This window comes from Hakea prostrata, chromosome 5, assembly GCF_041222555.1.
Source record: "Hakea prostrata isolate BN-2017 chromosome 5, UWA_Hpros_2, whole genome shotgun sequence".
Classification (NCBI taxonomy): Eukaryota; Viridiplantae; Streptophyta; class Magnoliopsida; order Proteales; family Proteaceae; genus Hakea; species Hakea prostrata.
Window position 1 is genome coordinate 17,475,392 of NC_142604.1, and position 26,731 is coordinate 17,502,122.

The following is a 26,731-nucleotide window of genomic DNA, read 5'->3' on the forward strand; positions in this document are numbered from 1 at the left end:
AACAGAAGTGAAGAAAGTTTCAACTCTTTACCAATAAACTATTTTATAACATTTCAGCAGTGTCTAGAACATCTCCTATCCTATCGGAATATATAGGCAAAAACAGGTTCTACAATCAAATTTAGGTGTCATGGTTCCAGATGAATCCAGGGAGAAATTCGGGTGAAAACCGGATGACATCAACTACAAATAAAACCAATTGCACCACCACTCCTTAACAACCACTTCTAACACTAATGAAGACAGTATACTTGTGAGAACTTATGTGAAACCCAGCCCTAACCTTGACCCGGAAACCCTGTTGTCTGTAGGTCCGACAACCCGAAGTAAAGCAAGAAGTCAACTATGGGCCATCCCAGTGGAAGACTTGGTGACTGGCTTTGAATCCATGAGTGTTGATGTCAGTGTTCCATTTATGGAAACTGTATCCTGATGAAGATCGGATTAGTTGATGGACTTGGAGTGCTCTCTGTCATGGTTCGAAGGCATTTCTACCTACTAGGTAAGTCATTTGGTGTGTGTGCAAAACCCCTTGATGTTTGGATTTGATCTGAGCCTTCATTTCCCTGTTTTGGTCTTGCTGTTCTGATTGGTCGACTCATTGGTCGACTGGACCAGTCGACCAATCCAATCGACCAATGGGTTATGTTTTTGCTAATTAGGTCTTGCTTGCTCTATTTAAGTTCAATCTCGAGTCTACTTCGTATTTTCTGCCTCCAAACTCTTTGGAACGTACCAGAGCCCTCTACAAGTCATCTCCCTTGTGTCCTTGGTGTTTATCTTAACGGATCTTCGTCAAAACTTGTGTTCTTACACAAAAAGGTATGTGATCATCCTCTTCTGTGTTTCATCTTTGATTCTTCGTTACTTTTCTTTCCTTTTCTGATTGAGGACAGTAGTAGTGATGTTGTATCTCTGTTGCAACCATCATTATACTTATTCCCTCTCTTTTCCTAAGGATCTAAAGCTTGGTGGATGATCTTCATCAAGATCATCACTCGCTTTTGAAGGAAAGCTTGTATTCATTCTCTTTCCTTATTTAGATTGATGTTCTTCAGCCTTAGCTCTATTTCTTTTGAGAATCCATGCATGCTATTCATGATTCCTTTAGCACAATTAGTGATCCATCGTCCTATTGTTCTTGTCCATGATTTTTACTATGAATTCTTCAAGAACCATGATTGATCTAATTATGGTAACTTTTGTTTCCTAATTTGTAACTTGAAAACGTGATTTGATTAGTGTTTTGAAGTTCTCTATATACTAGGATACTGCCATTGTAGTTTACCCCTTGTTTAGTACCCTTTTGAACCACCAAATTCGGTTCTTTATTCTCAAAATTCTGATTTTTTAAGGCCACTGTCTCGGTTGGTCGACTCATTGGTCGACTGAGACAGGAGACCAATCCAATCGACCAATGAGTACAGAAACTCCATATTTGGTCTGTTTTGGATGTTTTGATATCTTTCCTTCTAGGTATCTTTCCTAATATGTTGTATACACTTGTTTAGGACCTTCTTCTCAAGTTTTGTCAAGATCTTACTTGATTTCTTAAGATTCCTTTGCAAGTTATAAAAGGTAAGGATGGTTACTTCCTTAACTACATAGATTGCATATCTTAGTTTCTATATTTGAATCTTGTTAGTTTATTTCTTTAATTAGATTCTTACAATGTTATACTACTGTTGTACTATCTTGATTTCAGTAGCATTACTTGTTTATATTAAATTGATTCATGTATGATTTACTTACCAAATATATGCAAGTTATGTATTATTATTGATTTCTTTCCATATATGAAGTTACCATATATGTGATGATATGGATTGATGCTTGTGTATGATTAAGTATGGTTTGGAAAGGAGAGGTGTCCTTTTGACACTTCTGTCCTTGGACTACTACGGGAATATTATGGGATGTTTCCGGAGTTGCCCTTTGGACACCTTCCTAAACTGTTGGATGACATATTTAGGATTGTCTAGTAGTGTTTGGCTAGGATGTCCCGTTATGTCAGACCCTAATTGGAGGGGTATTGAGACCGAATGACCCGTGGTAGCAATGGGGATTCATGGGCGCTCAAGACCGGTAACCAATCCGTGAGAGGACAGGAATTACATTGTGGGGACCATTTATTGGCAGGGTTGCATATGGTTAGACTTGGGCTCATGGGCGCTCAAGACCGGTAACCAACCCGTGAGGGGACGTGAGAGCTTCCCGTTTACCATATGTGGATGACCTATAGGGTTGATGAGTCCATAGTCAGGGACTATGTGGACTCTAGTGTGAAGGATACCGGAAAGGATCGCCAAGGGCGAGGAATGGACGTATCTGAATCTGACTTGATGTAATTGAGTAGGAGACTTGCATTTGGCTAGGCTTTGACCCTGACATGCGCCGGTACTTAGACCAATGGTGATGTGAGAGAGTGGTGACCTATAGCCCCAACCATGGAATGTCCCGAGGGATGCCAGACCCACTACCAAATGGCGTTGTGTGATGAGACCTTCCTAAAGAAGTACGGTGTTATGACTTAAAATATGTCTGCCAATAGAGACCAGCATACATAGAGTTAGAATCTTATTACATCATGTGTTTCATATCATATAGCATTTTACTTTGCTTTGAAATCCTGCCATTTATGTTGTTATGGATTAACTGCCTTACTGAGTTTCTTTGAAACTCATTCCTTTTGTATAATGTTTTGTTAGACTACTCTACAGGTTCTGAGTATCATGACTGCTCGTATGAAGAAGCGCAAAGAGAAGAGGCATATCTCGATGAAGGTGATTGCGGTTATGACAATTACACTGAAGATTCCGCGGGTGGTTATGCTGCATACGATGCTTAGTCCGACCATAGAGTGGAAGCGCCCTTGCGCCATTTTTAAGATTTATACTTATAGAGATGTCGTCTATAAGATTGAGAACAATTTAGTTACTTATTGTACCTGCTATTGGGATTAGTTTTCATTCCTTTTCCTTATCTTTTAGTACTACTTTTCCGCTGGTTGTAGAGTGGGATTCCGCCTCACTTTACTTTATTGATTTGACATTCTGATTATCTTTTGTACTCTGATTATATATGATTTATCCTTTCCTTATTTGGATCTTTGGTTTATCTTTTGCACATTGATTATTATTGTTTATGATTATGTTATTGTCTATGTGGGAGGCTGATTACCTCGATACTTGGTCTTCGGGGCTGTGGATCACACACTAGGGTATGCCAGGTAGGGTACCGGCTGGGTGGATGTGACAACTTAACTCCCCATCAAGGAAATAAGCAGCCAGGATTCCTTCCCAAAATTACAGGTTACCTCTGTACAGGTGGCACAACACCCCTTCCAGGAGCAGCACCACGTCCAGCAGCCTGAGCCTACAGATAAACACGTAAATGTCTTAGTCCACATTCTATCTAATCATATGGTTATCAGGTCCTCCAACTTGCACTCAGGTAATCTAAATCAGTAACAAAGGATCCAAGTGCAAAATGGCAAATAAGTCTATTTGAAATTCTTCTTGAATTCATGTCTATGTTTAATATGTAACATGTAAGAAGGCTATCTGAAGAATCACTTCACCAAGGACAAGTGTCATACCAAATGAGAGATAAACGCAACCAATTTAAAGCACTATCATTGTACTTATTGTGGAAATGTTATTGGAACAGAAAAATATTGCTTGGACTTATTTATGTGTTCATCAACCACTTTTGCTGGACTTGAAAGAACAATATCATTTCTTCCTTTTCTATGAAAACACCATTACTGAAGTGAACATTGAAGTCCTACACATGTAACTAAAATACCTTCAAAGCACAAACAGCTTCAGTAAATTGCATAACCAAATCAGGCAACAATATTTCAAGAAATACTAGGGGTACCACAAATTCTAACATTAGCAGATGCTTTAGTCAGCTTAACATTAGAATTCTAAATTTCTAGAGAGAACATATACAGATACGAATTCTTTGTATTAGGTATTTTAGTTGCATTAACCACTAGACTATAAATTCTAAACAAGAAAATAGGTTTCCCATGCATACAGTCATTAATTTGTCTTCTCCCTTTAGTTACTTGCAACCTTCAGTCTATTGGTCAAAGCTAGAAATCATTTCTTTTTTCTTGCATAACAAGAAATAAATTATTTATAGAAGATCACAATTTTTTTGGTTGGAAAACCATGAAATAAACTGCTGAAAAAGCACATTGGTCATACCACCTGGATGAATTCTGTGACAATTCTTACGATATGAAATCTAGCGAATCTTCTAACAATTTACCCTCCCACCTAATGGCAAACTCTTCCATATATGTCCATGCACCCCAGTCCCAAGTACCCTCTTGGTTGTCCTGGACTTGCAACCTAAGGATCTTGGGGCCTCACTGCATAATTTCAGCTTCACCCATCAGCCCATCAGCCATGTTGTAGATCTGGTGCCTACCCACCATTTTTGCCTCTTAGTCCCCATGCATGAAACCACTGTACTAAACCGTTAAGCATCCCCTCCATTACAGATAATCACAAGTCAACTTGCATTTAGGCTTTGATATTGTTCAAGCAATTTAGCTTACAAGGTGATGTGATGGTTGAACCCCCCCCCCCGCCCCCCAAAAAGAAAATAATAATAAAATTGAGCTTAAAACTCGGACCAAAGAAGCTAATCTAAAGCTAGTTGAATCAGGCTCAAGGGCATTTTGGTCATTTTTAAGGCCTTTTAAAGCTCAATATGGGTCTGGATTGAAACCCCTCGATCCAAGGTTATGGATCTAATTTTAGTTTTTTATTGGGATTGTAAATTTTGAGATATGAAGAGTAAAAGTCCATTATAAGTTAGTTTTGGATAAGATAAGATTACTCATCCAAGAGGGTTCTTATCTTTTATGAGTTTGGTTTTGTTTAGAGAATTCTACTTTGATTTGAAGTTGTAACTAAGTTCTAAGTTATCATAATTAGCATGTTCTTTTAAGTTAAATTATAGTGTTTTAGTAAGATTCCAATCTTAGGGTTGTAGTCTTGTACTAATTTGAATCCCTTTGAGTGTTTTGGTCTAGAGTTGGGATCTTTATCTATTAGGGATTTCCAACCCCTTTTAGAGTCTTTTGTTTTAAGGCTATAAATAGCATATTCATTCAATGTAATTTTCAGTTTTTGGATGAATAAAGAGCATTGAGTGTTTATTGCCAAGGTGTGGCAGGGTTCCTTTGAAGGGGGACCCGGCGATTGTCAAGTTGAACATTCTAATTTTCTGATTTCAATCATCAACAACATTCTTCAAGTATTAAAGCATTCAATCACAGCAGCAGTCAAGTTTACAGCAGTCATGTTTACAGCAGTCTTCAAGCCTTCAACCAGCAGCCCCAAGTAAGTACAGAGCTTCTCCCACCCCTTTCTCACCTCCCCTAAGCCATCGCACCCATACCTTGCCCCTCCCCGGTTCAGTGCAACTTCCCCTACACCCTGTCCTTGCTGCCACACCTGTGTAGCAGTCTTCTAAGACCCCATATATTCCCCAGTCTCTCCCCTACCCTACCACAACCCTATTAGGCCCTTCCTCCAACTCTTCCCTAAAACCACAGCTCCCCAACTTCCCCTTCTTCCCTACGGCTACCCTAGAACCCAATACCTGTAGCTTCCTTTTCCCAGCCCCTTTAAGCCTCCCTTTCACTCCAATTAGGTCGTATCATCCTTTAGGTATTAACCCTACAGTTCCCTTCTTATTTAACCTTGTTTTTATCAAGTTCTAAAATCCAGCACTTTATCTTCTTCGTAGGAAGAATTCTGCCGAAGTTTAAGAGCTTCTGAAACCCTAAGTTTGATCAATTTCAGATCGCAATAACCCAGTACAGCAGGGTTTTAGTGCTTTAATATAACCTAAAGCCCCTTGTTTCAGTCTCCCCATTTGCCAGAATTTCCTGGGCAAACCCTAAGTCTAGGAAAATTACTAAAATAACCCTAACCCTAGACCTGGTTTCCATCACAAGGGTTCTTGGAATACTTACCAGAAGAACCCAAAGGGCCCTGGATTACCTCGAAAGGATGCTGGCCCAGCAGAACAAAAATTTATGCATAATAAAAAATTAACTTACCCTGGCCTGCATTGCAACAGCACGACAGCAACCTACTCCAAGAGCTGAGCCCTTCCCCTGTAAGAGTAAACAGAGATGGTTAAGAACAACAGAACCTTATCTATGATGAAATAATGAAAACCAATCATGTGTGTGTGGTGTGAATACCTTGATTCTAGCATCAAGCCTCTAGAACATCGGTGCATTCTTCAGCATGTCAGGTATGATCATAAACCTGATGAATTTATAACTCAAATTACCAGTTTATGACTCAAATTAGTTTATGGTACGGAGTTTGGTCTGCTCTAGATACCTGTGTTTCTGACTATGCGGTAGTTCCAATATAATCAAATAATCATCAAATAAATTTATCATATGATAAATAATAAAGTTACCTGACTTCGCTACCTCGGATGAAAACATGCTCAAGTTGAGAGACCTTCCCATCCTATAGATCAGACCATGGCACCAGCTACAAATTATAAATCTTTATAACAAAGAAAAAAAGTATCATACTAAAAGTGCAAAACGTATGGCTACAAATCATTAGAGACCTAATGTGTGAGAAATAAATCCCAAATATAAATACAAATGAGGAGAATAACCTGAAAATCTATTTTGCAACTATGAGTGATTCATGTTCTCTTATTAGTCTGGCCTCTCATACAGGAGGGAAACATGATGGCCACTCTTAATCAACATTTCTGTATTGAGGCTTGATTTCATTTTCTGATGATTTCTGTGGTACAGTTTACAGCTAAAGGGAAGAAGTCAGGTATGCAACCATTCGCATCCCTACTTTATGTGTAAGAGGACTATCTGAAATAGCCAATTTCCAGTTCATTTGATGACTCAACTGACACAACATATGTTGTTCCAAGCTGCAACGGGCTCATTGGATCTTTCCATAAGACAATCCTTCACTACAGCAACCTCAACATTAGCTTATGACAGGGGACAGAGAATGTTGTCCAGATGGCAAAGACAGTATTGGGTAGGGTACATCAGTTAGTTAAAAGGGGTTTTGGGTTATGTAAGGGAGAGAGGCAGAGGAGGGGTTTTATGTATGAAGTATGTAATTAACTAAGGAGGTCACGCTGGGGAGAACTCAGTTCTCAGGTGAGTGTTAATGACCGGCAAAAGTAGCCTTTTCAGTCTCCCCATTATTTTCCTGCCTTTATTTTTTTTGTGTGTGGATTTACTAGCAGTCTACATCTCCTATTAATCTGATACTCTGATGTAATGTTAGATGCAAAAATTTATCTGCTCTTCCAATCTGAATATCTCATGAGCTTCCAATCTGAATATCACATGAGCAACAGTGGTAAGCTGGGGCTGATGCAGATCTAACACCAAATTGGCCTATTTTCCTCTGAAATCAACCTAGGGTAGATATTTATGTGTGTTGGGCTTTTGTTTAATATGTTTATGCATTCATGGGCCTATTCTACAGGCCCAAAAGTTAAACATCCAGGCTAAAGTACGAATAATCTTTTCTCGTGTTCTTGTTGCAGTTTTAGGTAGTCTAAGTCAATTGGTTTCTACCTTAAATTAGTTTCGATGTTGAGTTAATGTTTAATTAAGAACACAAATCAGATCAGAACTTCAGCTTATTATGTACAGATAAACCGTTCCACTTGATGGAAAGGGTCCCAAACTTGATATGATCAATAAAGCTTCTAGGTTTGAGTGATTGTCTTGCATTATGCTGATGCATACTGCTTTTGTAAAATTTGGTCACTGCAGGACCAAGATTGAAAGAGACTCTTAAAGTTCTAAAGCAAGGTCAAGAAACTCAAGACTAGATCTTTGCTATGGCTGAATAGACAGTCTTTAAGAAAGCATTCCAATCATTAAGTCTCCCCATCCAGCTATCTGCCAGCCTACACTCCATTTCCTTTCTAGTATAACCCTTTTTTATATTTCTTGAATTTTCAATCTTCCAATAAACCCAAAATCAAAGGTCAAATCTACACCAATCTAAGCATTAGATATGTTTCTTTTTAGGTACATCATCCCACCAACCCTAGGACCTTATCCCAATTGACCCTATTTGACCATCCAATTTCAAGGTATAGATATTCTCTTGAACTTATGCACTCCCAAAAACCCAAAAAACCAAGAACCCTCGTATTTTTCAATTTAGCCATCCATCCAACCAAACTTGGGAGATCATATCCATATATCATTAACTACACCCCACCAGATCTCAACCCATTCTAACACGTACAAACCTCAGTTCCCCATCTCTAAAGTATTCATCACATAACTCTAAGATCAAGAAACCTTTTTTGGTCTCATTTAAGTTGGTTCTCTTTAGAGATCTTAAAAGAACTGACCCTCAATCAATCAAGACTACATCCTCAGGAGTTCTTAAAGTAAGTCAAAGAAGAAAAGGGGTTTGGAGGGCGTAGGTCGAGAGAGATAATAAGTACAATACATATTTCTTGTGCAAGCTCTGCTGGTCTTTAAGCATGAATAATCAAATTTCAGTGTTTCTATGAGGAAAAAATATGACTTATCCATCTTTCAAGCCTTGATGCAATGTTATTTCAATACTGAAGGGTAAAGGCCTTGGACTCTATTTGACTCACTGGTATTTCCCTCATGTTAAATCAAGTTTTGTGCAGAATATCTGCACCTTAGCTAAGAGCGTCACTCTCCATCAAATGCAAGTAGATGACATTTTTTTTCTGTGACTTTAAACATCATGGGTATTTTTGACTTGCTTAGGATGAAATCGGAGAATAGAAGTCAAGAGTTTCATGGAACTCCTTAGTTGGTCAACGTATTCAACCTCACCATTCAGTCTTTGGGCGGAGGCTAATACATTTGAAGCTCCCTGGAGATGACAAAATCATTCAGAAGGGCATATTATCATCTTGATATATAATCTTTGTTATTTTGCATATGAGAATGATAAGCCCCTAATCGTCAAGGTGTACAAGAGAAAGAAGAATAGGGACTACAGGATGCAACCTACTGCTACTACAGGGGATACAGCTGAAGAGAAGACAGCTGGCAACACCCAAGTGGACAGCAGCCACTAACTTACTGTAGACAGCAGAACAGAAGGTACCATCCAGCTGGCAACAAGTGATTGGCTGAGAGTGGGAAAATTGCTTATGCGTAGGGAGTTTGTTAGGATCCTAAAGAAAAGTATGTAAGGAGGAAAGGGGGAGAAAGAAAAGGGAGGAGGAAGAAAGGGAGCAGCCGAAGGGCTTGCTGGGGAGAGGAGCACCTCTCTAGTTAGGGAAATGGTAATGTAAGGAGACCATTGAATCTGAATAGGAGGAGAGGTCATGGTTTACTTGCTGTATTTCAATTCCAAGAAACGATTTCATCTAGTGATAGCTGTATGTATCCTTGATGAATGAGTATCAGTAACATTGAATAAACAGAGTAAATTCAGGTTGCTGAAATCACTGTTTCTAGGTTAATGAATGAAACTCTGCAATTGCTGTTAGTGAGGTTATTGGTAGGATTCAGGGCTGTGTAGATTGAGTTCTATCAGAGAACCTTCATCCTATATTTGTGGAATGCCCTTTGTTTATTACAATTTGGAAGTGTTCTATTGTTATTCATGGTTAATATTGGCTGGGTGTTCCATCTTCGTCATTGGATGAATTTTTCATTTAGCGGAAAAGGAAATTGACATTCCTCTTATTAGAAGCCTTTGGTTAGCTGATTTATTATTAGTTCCCATTCAAATCTAAGCAGAAGCAAAGAAGATTCTATGCAAATCTGAGACAAGTTTATGTGATTTTTGTGTTATAAGGGAATATGTAATTCATGCTTCAACAAAGATGACATATTCAACTAAGACATTGGGAGATATTCCAATATGCATGTGAATGGGAGTTACCCACCAGCTATTGTGGAGGTAATATGGTATAAACCAGATTACGGGTAGATAAAGATTAATAATGATGGATGCCCACTGGTCATGTGGGACATACCGACATAGTGAAGCTTGTGGCATTTTACAGAGACATGAAAGTTACTCAATTGCAAGCTTTGTGGCATATATGGGAAGTCAGTCAGATTATTGAAGTTTTCTTATATATGGCAAGTCAGTCAGATTATTGAAGTTTTCAACCGTCTTCAATTGACTAGGCAGAAAGGGATTTAGCAGCTACGGATTGAAAAAACACTACCTCAATATTGGTTAGTTTGAAGAAATGGTCTATCCCTTGGGCATTGCTCCAGCAGTGGATGTATATTAGGTCATTTTTCTCTATGGTCCCTAGGAAACAAACTTATTCTTTGTTTAAGGGAGACAAAAACAGTATTTGACTAGAGCTGGAGGTTCGATACCTCCCTCTCTCTGGAACGATCATCCGAATTTTGTCATGGGAGAAGTCTTCTGGGGCTAGGGCATCGCAGAAAATACCCATACCAATTGACCCAAAAATAAAAGACCCAAACCCCCAACCATCCCAGACACAACTCCTAGCCCACCCACCCACCCCAACCCTCAAAACACACACAGACACAACTGATAAGACTGTATCAAACTACTAGTGTTTGGAAGTTATTCGTTAATCTAATTCTCCAAAGTCAAGTGATTTACAACAGAGACCCACATTTTAATCACAGTTCGATGTTTTGTCGCCTTCTAGGAGTTGGGATTTATATAAAAGATACAACAACAACAACAACAACAACAACAACAACAACAATAAGCCTTGTCCCAACTAAATGGGGTCAGCTACATGGATTCTTGCCCTCCAATCAGTTTTGTTTGAGGCCATGCTAGATAAAGGCTTAAGCTATACATATCATTTCTCACCACTTCTCCTAAAGTTATCTTAGGTCTACCTTTAGCTCTTCTAGTTCCTTCAATATGGATTATATCACTTCTCCGTACAGGGGCATTTATAGGTCTCCGTTGAACGTGGTCGTGCCACCTCAAACGACTTTCTCGAAGGTTATCACTTATGGGAGCAACTCCTAGACCAACTCTAATATGATCATTTCTTATTTTATCCATCCTAGTTTTGCCACTCGTCCATCTTAGCATCCTCATTTCTGCTACACTGAGTTTATCTATATAATTCCTTTTAACAACCTATTTATATAAAAGATAGAACATAGGAAATGAAATGCAGAAACAAAAACCAAAAGCATGGCAAAGAGATGCGAGATAGAACGTAGTACCTTGGCTGTGTAGGTGATTCTCTCGAGCTGGCAATTCCAGTTATCTTGGCATTCAATCATGCTATCTCTGTAGAGCTCTCCATTGGCTTCACAAACTGTTGGATTCTAAATTCTAATTATATTAGGCTGTAATCCATATGGCTCCAATCTCCACTGGAAGCCGTAATTGGATGTGTTCAAATGAGTTGTATCGACTCAAGTTGTCCAATGTTCATGTTTTCAGAACCTCGCGTGTAAGGATATCTTCATTTTCAATTGTTGTTTGACAGCCTCACCATGTATCAACATTTTCCTGATGCTCTCTTGGGCCATTATTGTTTGCACGAGGAAGCCATTGTTGTTTAATGTAATAACCTCCAACTCCTTGATTCAACTGCAGAAACTTTTGGTTACCCTTACACTGACGAGTACCAACCGGCAACCATAGCGCTCCTCCATGGATTTTAATAGAATTGCATCACATCACAGTTACCATCACTGGAGCTTATAATACATTATACAACGAGACAGTTTGTTGAACTTGAACTCGAGAAAACCAATTTGAAGAAGTGCTCAGAGATTCCCAGTTGATTTGAACTTGTAAAAACGAATAAATTAAACACATGGTAACCCAACCCAGAGAGGGATCACATTGATCTGATAGATGATCAGAAACCCAGATTCCTCCACCAGGGAGACACCAAGTTGAAGAAAGAGATGCAAACAAACGAGAAGAACACCTTTTAGCAATACTGAAAGAATGCAAAGAAAAAACATAACTATTTTACAAGATTCGTTTACAATATTCAAATTTGAATTCAAAATTAAAAACTTGAATTCAAACCATAACATTACTTAATCCTTAAATATCTGAGATGAAGGGCAATCAACTATTTGTAAACAAGCTTTCCCAATTTAAGTCAAGGTATCTCTTTATAATAGGCTCTCCTAATTGAATAGAAGAATATTACCAAATTGAGTGGGAAGAGACCTACGCTTAAGGAAATCGATCAAATTAATTTGATCATCTACAATAACCGATCAGATGAAGCATATTCCCACTGGGGACCATCAGATCATAACGAACAAAATGACCTACATGGAGCAAGACTAGAAAGTAGAAACGGAACTAGTGAGGAAACACACTAGTAGTTGTCCTAGTTAAACTCTAATGTTAAATTGTTAATATGATTACTTAGTGGTATACCACTAGGACTAGGAGTCTTTTCTTATATATAACTGGCGAGCGGCAAGCCCCTTCTCTTACTTACCATCTCGTCCTGCCATTCTTCGGTGTTCCTTCTCTTGCTATCTCGTTTTCTTTTGTCTGAATTCCTTTTGATTTTGAAATTCACGGCCGGGTCACTCAATCATGCTTCACTTTTTGCGTCGAAGGCGTCGGGCAATTATTTCATGTCTCAGTTCCCGGTTTATACCTGAAGTCGGAGTCGGTGCTGAAGCTGAAATCGGAGTCAAAATCTATTTCGTGGTTGAACGTAAGGATGTTAGGGCAACATTTCCAAACGATGATGGCGATTCAATTATTCTTGAGCAGACAACTAATCTCTTACCGGTGAAACAATTGGACGTTGAGTTTCATAGCCTCCTCATCCCTCAAGTTAGTAAGTCTCATATCCACACTATGCTTACAGAACTTGAGATCCCTTCTGTCTGCGTTGAGAGATTGAAAGAAGAGATATCTACATATGCTTTTGAAGAGGCAGAGTTCTACAAAACCGACAAAGATGATGGAGAGCTGACTATCTTCATAATTATTGACGTCTGTTTGGTAGAGTATGTAGATATTTGGCAAGAAATTAGAGAATTTGAAACCAGTTTGAATGGAGATGAAGGTTTTAGCTTGCTTCTCGCTTCAAAATCTTCTATTGAGGCTTTGGAGATGAAGAAATTACATGATACCTCTTCTCGAGACTTGTGTATGATTTGCATGGATGATTACGTGGGAGGAGCTGACATCATAAAGTTGGATTGTTCACATTTTTTTCACAGCGAATGCATCATCAAGTGGTTGGAGTACAAGAACACGTGCCCATTGTGTCGTTTTACAATGCCAAAACAATCTGAATCTTGATTATTTGTGGTCTCATTAAGACCTTGTAAATTTTAGTTACTTGTGAGTAGAACAATAACTCTTTGAATCTTGAATCTTGTAAGTTGTTACATATTAATGAAATCAAATATGTCAATACATTTGTTTGCGTCTTATGTGTAACCGTTGTTATTTTTTCACTCGCGACAAAGTTGATGGCGGTTACAGAAAAGAAAACTCTATTTTGGTTCAAAACGCGTGAATTGTTATCTGATTTTTGTTTTTTTGGTAGGAATTGTTATCTGAATCGTCCAAGAAAGTTTTTAATTTTCCTCTCATTAATTAATTATGTTAACCTTCAATCACGGGTTGCTATTAGTTTTTCAGAAAGGAAAGCGAGTAAACTACGGTTGATCTTCGCCGGCGGTGAGAGGGTGAGAGAGAGTAACGTCTTTTTGCAACACATCGTCTCTCTGAAAACTATGCTTCTTAAACGAGTTATTCATCTTCAGTATCGGCATTTAATTTTCTCATCAAATCTTTTCTTTTCTCCATCAATTTATCGTTTCTCCATATTTGCTGGCGTTGGATTTCCAAGAATTCAATCTTATCGACTGCTTCAACGTGGGTTCATCACAGAATTCCCAAGATCCTGGAGAACTGCATATTAAAAACCATTGAAGAACAACGGTGAATAGTATTATCAGTAGGTCCTATGAAATTAACTAAAACAGAAAGGGGCAATCACACCATCAGATTGATTTAGGAATCTATATCATCCTCCATATTCGTTAGATTCAAACTGGGAAGGGAATCATGTTTGGTCAGCCCTTGGGGGTTTTAAGGAGTTTGCATCTATATCTATTCTACTCATGTTTTTCCAATAAATACAAGAAATTCCAATGAGTCTCACAAGGGTCTACTATTATGTGGTGAAGAAGCGAGACACGCCTCCCCTAATGGGGATTTGCTCTGGACCCTGTGCTAACTCTCACAATTGAGCAACCTTGGCATTGTGCTTGTGGATGTAATCCCCCAACAGACGCTTTTGATTGGTTTCTTACCTGCCGGTCACAGGCATGGCTAGGACTCGTTTGATAACCCACCAATAAATGGTATTTATCGCTTCAAGAAACAAAGAATTGATGGAAAACTGTTTAATAAAAGTGTTTTGTTTTGATGGGTTATCAAACAAACGTGTCAACGAACACTGTACTTCAGTACACTTCCAATGAGTAACACGTAGGAATCTATCCCTAGAAAGAGCATTCGATCCATAAAATGGGCAAGCAGCACGCTCAGCGCTCAACTACGTAACAAGCAACCCATTCCTTCGGAGGCTCATTTTCCTCTAATTTTGCTTGGGTCATGCGCCTTAAATGCACATGACCATCAAGTCGAAATTTCTATCTCGACCGTTGAATTTCAACGGTCGATATCGAAATTTCGACCGAAATTCCAATCGACTTTGAAATGCTTGGCTTGATGGTCTTGCGCACACATGACCCAAGCAAGGTCCATTTTCCTCACAGTTGCCCAGTGGCTCTAAATTTTCATTTTTTGTACTTTCAATAGAACACGTCACAGGTTCCAAAACAATTCTATATAGTGTTTTGAAAGGATAAACGTGCAAGGAATCCCACATCCGTATATTTCATAAACAAAATATTTCTACCATTCCTGTTAGCTCGGCCAATATAATGAGGAACCATTGTTTGCCTAATATTGGATGCAGATTGAATTATCACTTGAATTGCTCCTGGCAAATCCCAAGTTCAGCCAATACAGCCTATGTAATCTTGAATATATTTAAGCCCATGTCCAAGTTTCCGCTTAAAATGTGAGCATCTTCAAAGTATCCAAACAAACCCAGTCAAGCTTTGTATACACATCAAGTCTGCAGTCCAAATGCATGACCCAGAGAAAAGAGGAAATGGAGTAAATAGAAGTGACGAAAGTTTCAACTCATATACCACAAACTATTCCATAACATTGGAGCAGTGTCTAGAACATCCTATCCTATTGGAATGCATAGGCAAAAACACAGGTTCTGCAATCATAATTTAGGTGTCATTCGTTCCAGATGAATCCGGGGAGAAATTCGGGTGAAAACCAGATGACATCAACTACCAATAAAACCATTTGCACCACCACTCCTTAGCAACCTCTTCTTACGCTAATGAAGACAGTATACTTGTGAGAACTTAACTCCGCATCAAGGAACTAAGCAGCCAGGATTCCTTCCCAAATTACAGGTTACCTCCGTACAGGTGGCACAACACCTCTACCAGGAGGAGCACCACGTCCTGCAGCCTGAGCCTGCAGATGAGCAAGTAAATATGTCTTAGTCCACATTCTATCTAATCATATGGTTAACAGATCCTCCAACTTGCACTCAAGTACCCTAAATCAGTAACAAAGGATCTAAGTGCCAAATGGCAAATAAGTTTATTTGAAATTCTTCTTGGATTCATGTCTATGTTTAATATGGTAACAGGTAAGAAAGGCTATCTCAAGAATCAGTACACCAAGAACTAGTTTCATACCAAATAAGAGATAAATGCAACCAACCTAAAGCATCATCATTGTACTTATTATGGAAATGTTTCTGGAACAAACAAATATTGCTAGGAGCCTAGGACTTATTTATGTGTTCATCAACCACATTTGCTGGACTTGAAAGAACAATATCATTTCTTCCTTTTCTATGAAAACACCATCAATGAAGTGAACATTGAAGTCCTACACATGTAACTAAAACACCTTCAAAGCACAAACAGCTTCAGTAAATTGCAAATGAGGCAAACAATATTTCATGAAACACTAGGGGTACCCACAGATTCTATATACCAAATAAAATTGCAAACAGGATATAAAGTACATTAGTACATATGTATAAGGTAACCACAGATGGATGTTTTTCTTCGTCCTCCCCCTCTCTTCTTTTGGTACATCATAAAGTTATGTGGCTCAAGTTCATATGGATTGAGGATCATGAAATAAATATGCTACATTGGCATAAGCCTTTACATGCATTCTTTTAGATTTGCCAATATATTACTATGGTGCATAACATAGTCAGCATGGATGCTGCACTCCATACACCAAAGAAAGAGCATGGAGCAACTCTATGATGTAATCAGGTGGCAAAAGAAGTCTAAACAGCGCCATATTAAGATTAGATCAGTTGGTTTACAAAAGGATATACTTCGAAATCAGTAGAAACCATGACTTCTTAAAGTCAAACATACACTAACAAATTCATTTTAGCAGATGCTTTAGTCAGCTTATCATTAGAATTCTAAATTTCTAGAGAGAACATATACGGATACAAATTCTTTGTATTAGGTAATTTAGTCGCATTAACCACTAGACTCTAAATTCTATAAACAAGAAAACAGGTTTCCATTAATTTGTCTTCTCCCTTTTGTTACTGGCAACCTTCATTCTGTTGGTCAAAGCTAGAAATAATTTCTTTTTTCTTGCATAACAAGCAATAAATTAGTTATAGAAGATGACAATTTTTTTGGTTGGAAAACCAGGAAATAAACTGCTGAACAAGCACATTTGTCATACCACCTGGAAGAATAATGTGACAATTCTGACGATATGAAATCTAGCAAATCTTCTAACAATTTACTCTCCCACCTAATGGCAAACTCTTCCATATAAGTCCATGCACCCCCATCCCAAGTACCCTCTTGGTTGTCTTGGACTTGCAACCTAAGGATCTTGGGGCCTGGCTGCATAATTTGAATCCCTTTGAGTGTTTTGGTCTGGTGTTGGGATCCTTATCAATTAGGGATTTCCAACCCCATTCAGAGTCTCTTGCTTTAAGGCTATAAGTAGCATATTCATTGAATGTAATTTTCAGTTTTTGGATGAACAAAGATCATTGAGTGTTTATTGCCAAGGTGTGGCAGGGTTCCTTTGAGGGGGACCCGGCGGTTGTCAAGTTGAGCATTCTAAATTTCTGCATTCAATCATCAACAACATTCTTCAAGTATTCAAGCATTCAATCACAGCAATCAAGTTTACAGAAGTCTTCAAGAATTTGACCAGCAGCCTCAAGTACAGAGCTTCTCCCACCCCTTCCCCACCTCCCCTAAGCCATCGCACCCATACCCTGCAACTCCCTTCTTCTGCGCAACTTCCCCTACCCCTGTTCCTTGCTGCCACACCAGTGTAGCAGTCTTCCCACACCCCATAACTTCCTGTCTCTCCCCTACCCTACCACAACCCTATAAGGCCCTTCCTCCAACTCTTCCCTAAAACCAGAGCTCCCCAACTTCCCCTTCTTCCCTACGGCTACCCTAAAACCCAATACCTGCAGCTTCCTTTTCCCAGCCCCTTTAAGCCACCCTTTTCACTCCAATTAGGTCGTATCACCCTTTAGGTATTAACCCTACAGTTCCCTTCTTATTTAACCTTGTTTTTCTAAAGTTCTAAAATCCTGCACTTCATCATCTTTGCCTGAAGAATTCGAATTTTAAGAGCTTCTGAAACCCTAAGTTCAATAAATTTCAGATCTCAATAACCAAGTACAGCAGGGTTTTAGAGGCTTAATATAACCTAATGCCCCCTGTTTCAGTCTCCCCCTTGGGCGGAATTTCCTGGTCAAACCCCAAGTCTAGGAAAATTACTAAAATACCCCTAACCCTAGACCTGCTTTCCATCACAAGGGTTCTTGGAATACCTACCAGAAGAACCCAAATGGCCCTGGATTACCTCAAAAGGATGCTGGCCCAGCAGAATGAAAATATGTGCGTAGTAAAAGATTAACTTACCCGGGCCCGCATTGCAACAGCACGACCGCGACCTACTCCAAGAGATGAGCCCTTCCCCTGTAAGAGTAAACAGAGATGGTTGAGAACAACAGAACTTTATACATGATGAAATAATGAAAATTAATCATGTGTGTCTGGTGTGAATACCTTGATTCTAGCATCAAGCCTCTTGAACATTGGTGCATTCTTCAGCATGTCAGGTATGATCATAAACCTGATGAATTTATAACTCAAATTAGTTTACGGTACAAAGTTTGGTCTGCTCTAGATACCTTTGTTTCTGACTATGGGGTAGTTCCAATCTAATCAAATAATCAACAAGTAAATTTATCATAATGATAAATAATAAAGTTACCTGACTTTGCTTCCTCGGATGAAAACATGCTCAAGTTGAGAGACCTTCCCATCCTATAGATCAGACCATGGCACCAGCTACAAATTATAAATCTTTATAACAAAGAAAAAAATATCATACTAAAAGTGCAAAATGTATGGTTACAAATCCTTAGAGACCTAATGCATCAGAATGTAAATCCCAAATATAAATACAAATGAAAAGGATAACCTGAAAATCTATTTTGCAACTATGATTCATGTTCTCTAATAAGTCTGGCCTCTCATACAGAAGGGAAACATGATGGCCACTCTTAATCAATATTTCTGTATTGAGGCTTGATTTCATTTTTCTGATGATTTCTATTAGAAAACCTTTCCCAGACTGCCTTCGGATCATTATCATTTCAGCTATAGTTCGAAAGGCGAAGGATTTTCCCTTATGTATCCAAATTGGATGTATCTTGAGGGTTCAAGAGTATTATTCGGCTGTTAATGGTTACTCAAACGAATGGCACTTTTTGTTTCATCTTCATGTTTGGTCTCAACCATCTTTCCCCAATGTTCACACAGCATTAAATAGAACTAAAGGTTGAGTTGAAGATGCTGATGAGACGATTGAAGGTCTCGGGTAAAATATGACTCTAATTGATCAGGAAATCAAGGTCGGATCAGTTTATAAGAAAACTCTGGATCTGCAGAAAACTCAAGCTAGATGGTTTTGCAGTGGTGATAATAACACCAAATTCTCTATTTATCTACTAAATTGTGCTCCAAGTACATGATTTCTTAGATGGAAAAATAGCAATGTGATAAGCCCCTAGTGGCTCAAGTGTATAAACACAAAAAGAAGGGAGCAACACAGGACCATCAGCAGCTACAGGGGATCATCCCCAGCTGAACACTTAAGAGATACACTCAGTTGGGAGGGAAAAGTAGAAAGAGGAGATTGGTTCTTTAAGCAGAATGACACCACCATTTGAGTTGGGAGTGTGATTTGGTGAGCGGTTGTGACTCATCAATTGGCCATCTTTCTTGGAGTTCTCCAACCTTAGTTTGTTTTTGCCTCTCCATTAGCTTCTCTTCATCTCCCGGAGGAGTTGATGGCTTCACTGTGGTACAGTTTACAGTTAAAGGGAAGAAGTCAGGTATGCAACCATTCGAATCCCTACTTTATGTGTAAGAGGACTATCTGAAATAGCCAATTTCCGGTTCATTTGATGACCCAACTGACACAACAATGAGTTGCTTCAAGCTGCAACGGGCTCATTGGATCTTTCCATACAACAATCCTTCACTACAGCACCCTTAACTTTAGCTCATGACAGGGGACAGAGAATGTTGTCCAGATGGCAAAGACAGTATTGGGTAGGGTACAGCAGTTAGTGAAAAGGGGTTTTGGGTTATGTAAGGGAGAGAGGCAGAGGAGGGGTTTTATGTGTGTGGTCTGTCATTAACCAAGGAGGTCTCGCTGGGGAGAAAGTTCTCAGGTGAGTGTTAATGACTGCAGTTACTCTTATTGTAGTCCAGTTTTGAGTTAATACTAGTAGTTCTGTGATATGACCCTGAGAGGTAGCCAAATGGAGGGGGAGAGAGGGGGGGGGCTAGGGGGAGATTGAGGGGATCATAAATAGGAGGGAATTGAGATGAGAGGGCATCTGGGATTTTGTTCTGAGTGCTGGGGCTGCCTCTGTACTACTGGTATTAACTCAAAACTGGACTACAATAAGAGGACTTGTAGTCATTAACACTCACCTGATAACTGAGTTCTCCCTAACAAGACCTCCTTGCTAAACACGCATACCCGATCCCTTTTCATCTCAATTCCCTCCTATTTATAATTCCCTCAATCACCCCTAGCCCCCTTTCTCTACCCTTCATGTGGCTACCTCTCAGGGTACTATCATTCAGCATTCCTCTATTAGTTTGTTGTTCCTTCACCATGTTCTGTAACAAGTCAGCAGCATAATGAATGAAGTTAACTCATGTTTGGCAATCAATTCCTTGCTGTACTGTTGGTGTTAGTTGCAAATCAAGAGGGTGAGTTACTGCAGAGGGATAAAGGTTCTGAACACAATGGTATGCAACTATTGGATCACAATCAAATAGGGTACGACTATGCAGAAGACTATTATGAGCAATTTCAAATGAAATTTGACACCATGAGATACCCAGATTTTAGACTGTTATCCCCTAAGTATGTCAAGAGTTGATGACATTTCATAAACGTGACACTTCCAATCAATGAGAAGATCATGGATACTGTTCCCGATTTAAACCAGATGGTGCGACAGGTCCAGAAGGCTTTCAGGAGCATCTTTTCTGGTTTTGTTGGGACATTATTGAAGTAATGTGCCCACTGAAATTTTTATTTTTACTTTTTATTCTTTAAATCAATGGAAGGAGAAGGATCGTCACTAAGATGTCAATAACTATTTCAATTTGCCCAAAGTTGAGGGTGGTATAACTCTTGGCAAATTTAGGCCTACCCATTTGGGTACTTTCTTTTGCTAGTTGATCCCAAAAATCATGACTACAAGGCTATCTTCTTTGCATCCGAAGTTTATATTGATGAACAAAGTGGCCTTTCAAAGGGGAAAGGATATTTTTTTCAAACATCAGTCTGACCTTGGAGTTAGCAGACTTTATGCAGATAAAGTGTTAAGGTCAATCAATGATATTAAAATAGCATGTCCTAAACCATACAGAAAACTTGCATCAGATTTCCTTTTATATATCCTGGAAAATTTTAGTTCCAATGAGGCAGGGATTTTTGGATTCAGCCAGTACTTGTTTTGACAAAAGATATCGATTCTTAGTAATCGCGAATCAATGACAACAACATAGCCAAGTCAAAACAAAACATCAGTTAAACATAAACCTGTAAATGGATAGCCGAAATCCTCTCCGATTTGTATTCTTATCTGTTTAAGGGTGACTGAATCCTGAATTTTTCTTACCGGAAAATATATGTATCTGTCCGATAAGTAACTGGTTCGGATTCGGATAATTGCTCACCAAATCAGACAATATCTGGCTAAAATTTTATCAGGTTAGAGTAAAACATTTTTTTAAATATAGTATGTTTAAGTTTTAAATGGTATCTCACCAAGTGACATTTTGACTCTCACTAAAGTTGAACCGGCTAACCCTAATTAATAGGTTCAACTCACCCTAAATCCCATCGATTATCCATAGCCAATTGACCAAACTATGGAAAAACCATTAGATTAAACATTTTTGCCTCTAAAAATGGCTGATTATTGGATTCAGAAACCAGTAACCAGCAACCAGAAAATTGGAAATCGAAAATCAGAAAACAAAAAATGACAATCAGCAATTAGTAATCGGATAATTTATCGGATCGGATAATTATTGATATCCGATAAAGTTCCGGATTCAAAGTCAAATACCTTCTGTAAATTTCCGCTGGACATCAGATCGGATTCGGATGCGGAGAGTGGCATCCGAGCCAAATCCAACTCATTTACAGCTCTATTTACACATCCTTTCTCTCAAATCAGCTGTATTCAAAGTCATACAGTACAAGCCTAACACTATGCAAGTGTTTGTTCACCAATTATCCTATGATTGACAAATTTCATTTGCAGCTCTCAAGGTGGAATGGTAGACTAAAACCTATGGCAGACAGAGTCCAACTGGCAAAAGTATTCCTTTTCAGTCTCCCTAATCACAATTTTTTTGTTTACTGGTGGTCTACATCTCCTATTAATCTGATATAATGTGATGCAAAATTGATCTGGTCTTCTGGTCCAGAAATCTCATGAGCAACGGTGGTGAGCTGGGGCCAATGCAGACAGAATAACAAAAGCCTATTTTCCTTTGAAATCAACCTAGGGTGGATATATATGGGTGCTGGGCCTTCATTTAACATGTTTATGTGGTCATGGGCCTATTATTTGGGCCCAAAAGTTAAATGTCCAGGCCAAGTACGAAAATAGGTGAGTTAATAAGTTTAATTGGTCTAGTGATGTAAATTCTACAACCTCAGTTATAAGGAGAGAATAATTTTTTTCTCGTGTTTTTGTTTCAGTTTTAGGTGTCCCAGTCTAAGTGAATTAGTTTCTACATTGAGTTGGAGTTCAATTAAGAACTCATATCAGATCAGAACTCCAGCTTAATATGTACAGATAAACCCTTCCACTCAACTGGGTACAACTAATAAAGCTCCTCAGGTTTAGCAATTCTCTTGTATTATGCTGATGCATATTGCTTTTGTTCAATTTGGTCAGTGAAGGACCAAGATTGAAGAGACTCTTAAAGATTTAAAGTGAGGTCAAGCCAAGATCTTTGTCGTGGTTGAATAGACAGTCTTTGAGAAACCATTCAGATCACAAAGGCTCCCTATCCAGGTATCTAACATTCTAACAGCCAACACTCCATCTCCTTTCTAGTATCACGCATTTTTACTTTTCTTTAATTTTCGAACCTTCCAAGAAACCCAAAATTCCAGGTCAAATCTACACTGATCTAACTGTTAGATCTGTTCCACACTTTAGGTACACCATCCTCCCAACCTTAGGGACCTTATATACCAATTTGACCCTATTTTGACCATTTTATTTCAAGGTATAGATATTATCTTGAACTTATGCACTCCCTAAAACCCCAAAAACAAGAACCCTCATGTTTTCCAATTTAGCCATGAGCCATCCACCCAACCAAACTTGGGAGATCATATCCCTAGGTCTTACCTACCCCCTCCAAGTTTCAACCCATTCTAACACCTAGAAACCTCAGTCCCCCATCTCTAAGTATTCACCAGATACCTCTTAAGATCAATAAACCCTTTTTTGGGTCCCATTTAAGTTGGTTATCTTTAAAGATCTTAAAAGGACTGACCCTCATTTAACTACATCAGGGGCTCTTAATGTAAATCAAAGAAGAAAAGGGGTTTGGAGGGCCATAGGTTGTCAGAGATAATAACTACAATAAGTATTTGTTGTGCAAACTCAGCTGGTCAATTAAGCATGACTAATCAATCTTACGTGCTTCTATGAGGGAAAAATATGACTCATCCATCTTTCAAGCCTTGATCCAATGTTATTTCAATATTCAAGGTTAAAGGCTTTAGACTTTATTTGACTTTTGCTGGTATTTCCCTCAGGTTAAATCAAGTTTTAAGCAGAACATCTGCACCTTAGCTGAGAGCATCATTCTCCATCAAATGCAAGTAGATGACATGTTTTTCTGTGACTTAACACATCCCAGGTATTTTTGGGTTACATTTTCTTAGGATGAAATTGGAGAATCAGAATCCAAGAGTTTCATGGTACTCCTTGATTTGGGCAACATAATCGACCTCACCATTCAGTATTTGGGTGGTGGCTGATACATTTGAAGCTCCCTAGAGATGGCATGATCATTCAGAGGAGCATATTATCATCTTGAGGTATAATCTTTCTAATTCTGCATATGAAAACCTCCATCCTATATTTATGGAATGCCCTTTGTCTATTACAATTTGGAGGAGTTCTATGGTAATTCTAGGTCAACATTGGCTTGGGTGTTCCATCTTCATCTCTGAATGAAATTTTCATTTAGTGGAAAAGGCAATGTGTCATTATTTTTATTAGAAGCCTTCGGTTGCCTGATTTATAATTAGTCCAGATTCAAAAAGAAGCAGGATCAAAGAAGATTCTATGGGAATTCAAGATCAGTTCATGTGATTTTTTGTGCTGTAAGAAAACACTTTATTCATGCTTTAACAAAGATACCACGTTCAGCTATTGGGAGATATTCCAATATGCATGTGAATGGGAGCTCCCCTCCAACCATTTATTGCACCAGCTATTATTTGTGGATGCAATATGATATAAAGCAGATTATTGATAGATTAATAATCATAGATGTACACTGGTAATGTGGGACATGGTGATGCCTGTGGCATTTACAGAGATATGAAAGTTGCTCAATTGCAAGCATTGTGGCATACATGGGAAGTCAGTCAGATTATTGTGCTGAAACTTTTCATAAATGGTCTTCAATTGACTAGGGAGAAAGGGATTTTGCAGCTATGGATTAAATGCAACTCTGCCCCAATATTGGTTAGTTTGAAGAAATGGTCTATCCCTTGGGCATTGCTCCAAAAGTGGATGCATACTAGGTATTTATTATCTATGGCCCTAGGAAACAAACTTACTCTTTGTTTAAGGGAGGGTAAAACAGTATTTGACTTGCTAGCAAAATATGCAGCAAGGTTTCATGCCTCTTTTTGTCATGGGAGAGGTCTTCTGGGATGTTCTTGAGCGACCTAGTTATATATTCACTACTGCTTAGATGTTGTTTCTAATATTTAGTTTGCATAGTGCCTGCTAGTGGAATGGCAAAGGTGGATTTTAAGCCTGTTCTTCCTTTCTTTCACTTTCTTTTGGTGCAGGTACGGGTTTTGGGGAGTTCTAAGCTTCGGATAGAAAAACGTTCCCAAGAAAATTTAGGTTTACACTAAGTTGCCTACAATGGAGCTAGAGGGAAGAAAGTAACCATCCTCTTCTTCACAGGCACTCCCGTTTTTCAAACGACCATGACAGATATCACAGAAAATACCCATACCAACTGACCCAAAAATACAAGAACCAAACCACCACACCCCCCCCCAACCCATCCCACGCGCAACTCCCAGCCCACGCATCCCATCCCCCAAAACACACAAAGACACACACACACAGCGTCCACCGATAAGACTGTATCAAACTACTAGTGTTTTGAAGTTATTGTTAATCTAATTCCCCAAAGTCAAGTGTTTTAAAACAGAGACCTCAACTTTAATCACGGTTCGATGTTGAGATTTATATAAAAGATAGAACATAGGAAATGAAATGCAGAAACAAAAACCAAAACCCTAGCAAAGACCTACGAGACAGAAAAGGAAGCAGTAATACCTTAGCTGTGTAGGTGATTTTCTCGAGCTGGCAATTCCAGTTATCTTCGCATTCTATCATACTACCTCTGTAGAGCTCTCCACTCTTGAGCTCCACTGTGACGATATGGCCTGCTGCTTCGTGAAGTAGCTTCACCGGTATACCCAAGCTTCGACTCATTGTTGCTTTCCTCCTTTCTCCGGTTTTCCCTAGCTCCTTCCCCTATAGAACCTCCCTCTTTCTTCTTCCTTTTTCTCACTCCCTGGTTTTCTTTAGTTTTTTTCCCTGCAAAACCTTCAACCAGCCCTAAACAGTACTAAGATCGCATTCAAGTTAAACCTAGAGCCGATTACCCAAAAAACAAACAATGTTAAACCAGAACCGAACTGTCCTAGCAATCTAGCATGTGTTATTTTATAGGAATAATTAAGGTAATTTTCATTTAGAACGAGAGGTTTGATTTAGGTCACTTTTAACCGAAAAAATAATATTTTGTATTTGCCTCCTCTGAAATTCTCAAAAAGATCAATGTCAGGACGATCAATTTTTTATGTCTAAAGTGGTTTTTTTTTTTAAGTCGATTGGACAACCCTAATAAAAAACCTAAGGCATGCTTGCAATTTGAAATTTTTTTTACAATTAAGAGGTTTTATAGATTTTAAATTTACAAAATCAGATTCTTGAGTGAAACTAGATGGAAGCCCAAGAGTCTTCACTCAAATTCATCCACAAACTAAGAGTTCTCACCAGAGGTTTTTTTCCTTTTTCTTTCATGGCTTTCCTGGTTTACTTTGAATTCTCAACGACCACTGAAGGCAATGAATAGTAGGCTTCAATGGTTATAAAGCTTAAAGGAAAAACAATGGAGAAAAGAGCAAAATGTGGTGCTGGTCAAGAATTGTCTGTCCTCATTAATTGCTCTTACTTTTACCTATAAATCACTGTCTATTGTAAAATGTTTAAAACTTATTTAATATTTTTATATATTTTGATTGGGTCTTTTATTCGATGGTTTTTATTTAGTCTCACATCGGGTTGAGAGGAGCTTATTATATCGTTTATATATGGTAAGGGCCTATGTAATATTAATTTGTGTGACACGAATTGAGCTTGAACCTTGTTGTGACCATCCCATGATTATATAGTATTAACAAATCTATATGACTTGGGACTTGGGACTCGGGTCATAGGCCTTAATCCCATGGCTTGTTGAGCCCATGCGGTGAAACGTGAACATAACCTGATTATACCTAAATAACCTTTATGGGGGGTTATCGGGGTATCTAAATACTTTAAAGAAAGTACCTTTGGTAGTTTCATGCGACCGACGGGGCAACCGAAGGGGGTTGATTGTGGGGTGAGAACAAGCATTCAAGTGTATTTGCAGATTCCTCAACAAGTTTTTCAACACCCTCTCTTCACCTTATTCTCTCACTCTCATTTGCTTCCCATTTCCATCTTATCTTTTCAAATC

At 38.7% G+C, this 26,731-nt stretch overlaps 2 protein-coding genes and 1 pseudogene across 3 annotated transcripts; 1 reads left to right on the forward strand and 2 right to left on the reverse strand.

The window, feature by feature from the left end:
• Nucleotides 1–519: 519 nt before the first annotated feature.
• On the reverse strand, nucleotides 520–12,493 carry LOC149015527 (small nuclear ribonucleoprotein SmD3b-like; annotated as a pseudogene). The gene is made up of 6 exons (XR_016173567.1): nucleotides 12,478–12,493; nucleotides 11,228–11,322; nucleotides 6,463–6,515; nucleotides 6,236–6,302; nucleotides 6,089–6,145; nucleotides 520–3,375 (listed from the first exon to the last, which is right to left on the reverse strand). The product of XR_016173567.1 is annotated as a small nuclear ribonucleoprotein SmD3b-like (transcript).
• Nucleotides 12,494–12,578: 85 nt separating this feature from the next.
• LOC149015528 (uncharacterized) lies at nucleotides 12,579–13,298 on the forward strand. The gene has a single exon (XM_089156548.1). The coding sequence runs from the start codon at nucleotides 12,579–12,581 to the stop codon at nucleotides 13,296–13,298; it is 720 nt and encodes a 239-aa protein (XP_089012674.1).
• Nucleotides 13,299–14,911: 1,613 nt separating this feature from the next.
• On the reverse strand, nucleotides 14,912–25,669 carry LOC149015529 (small nuclear ribonucleoprotein SmD3b-like). The gene is made up of 5 exons (XM_089157072.1): nucleotides 25,279–25,669; nucleotides 18,399–18,451; nucleotides 18,191–18,257; nucleotides 18,044–18,100; nucleotides 14,912–15,575 (listed from the first exon to the last, which is right to left on the reverse strand). The coding sequence occupies exons 1-5, from the start codon at nucleotides 25,435–25,437 to the stop codon at nucleotides 15,513–15,515; spliced, it is 399 nt and encodes a 132-aa protein (XP_089013198.1). The 5' UTR covers nucleotides 25,438–25,669; the 3' UTR covers nucleotides 14,912–15,512.
• Nucleotides 25,670–26,731: the final 1,062 nt, after the last annotated feature.

Coding starts and splice junctions, on each gene's coding strand:
- LOC149015528 (XM_089156548.1), top strand. CDS start 12,579: ATGCTTCACTTTTTGCGTCGAAGGCGTCGGGCAATTATTTCATGTCTC.
- LOC149015529 (XM_089157072.1), bottom strand. CDS start 25,437: ATGAGTCGAAGCTTGGGTATACCGGTGAAGCTACTTCACGAAGCAGCA. Junction 18,452..25,278: donor AAATCACCTACACAGCTAAG/GTATTACTGCTT, acceptor TCTGATCTATAG/GATGGGAAGGTCTCTCAACT. Junction 15,576..18,043: donor CTGTTGCAATGCGGGCCCGG/GTAAGTTAATCT, acceptor GCTCATCTGCAG/GCTCAGGCTGCAGGACGTGG.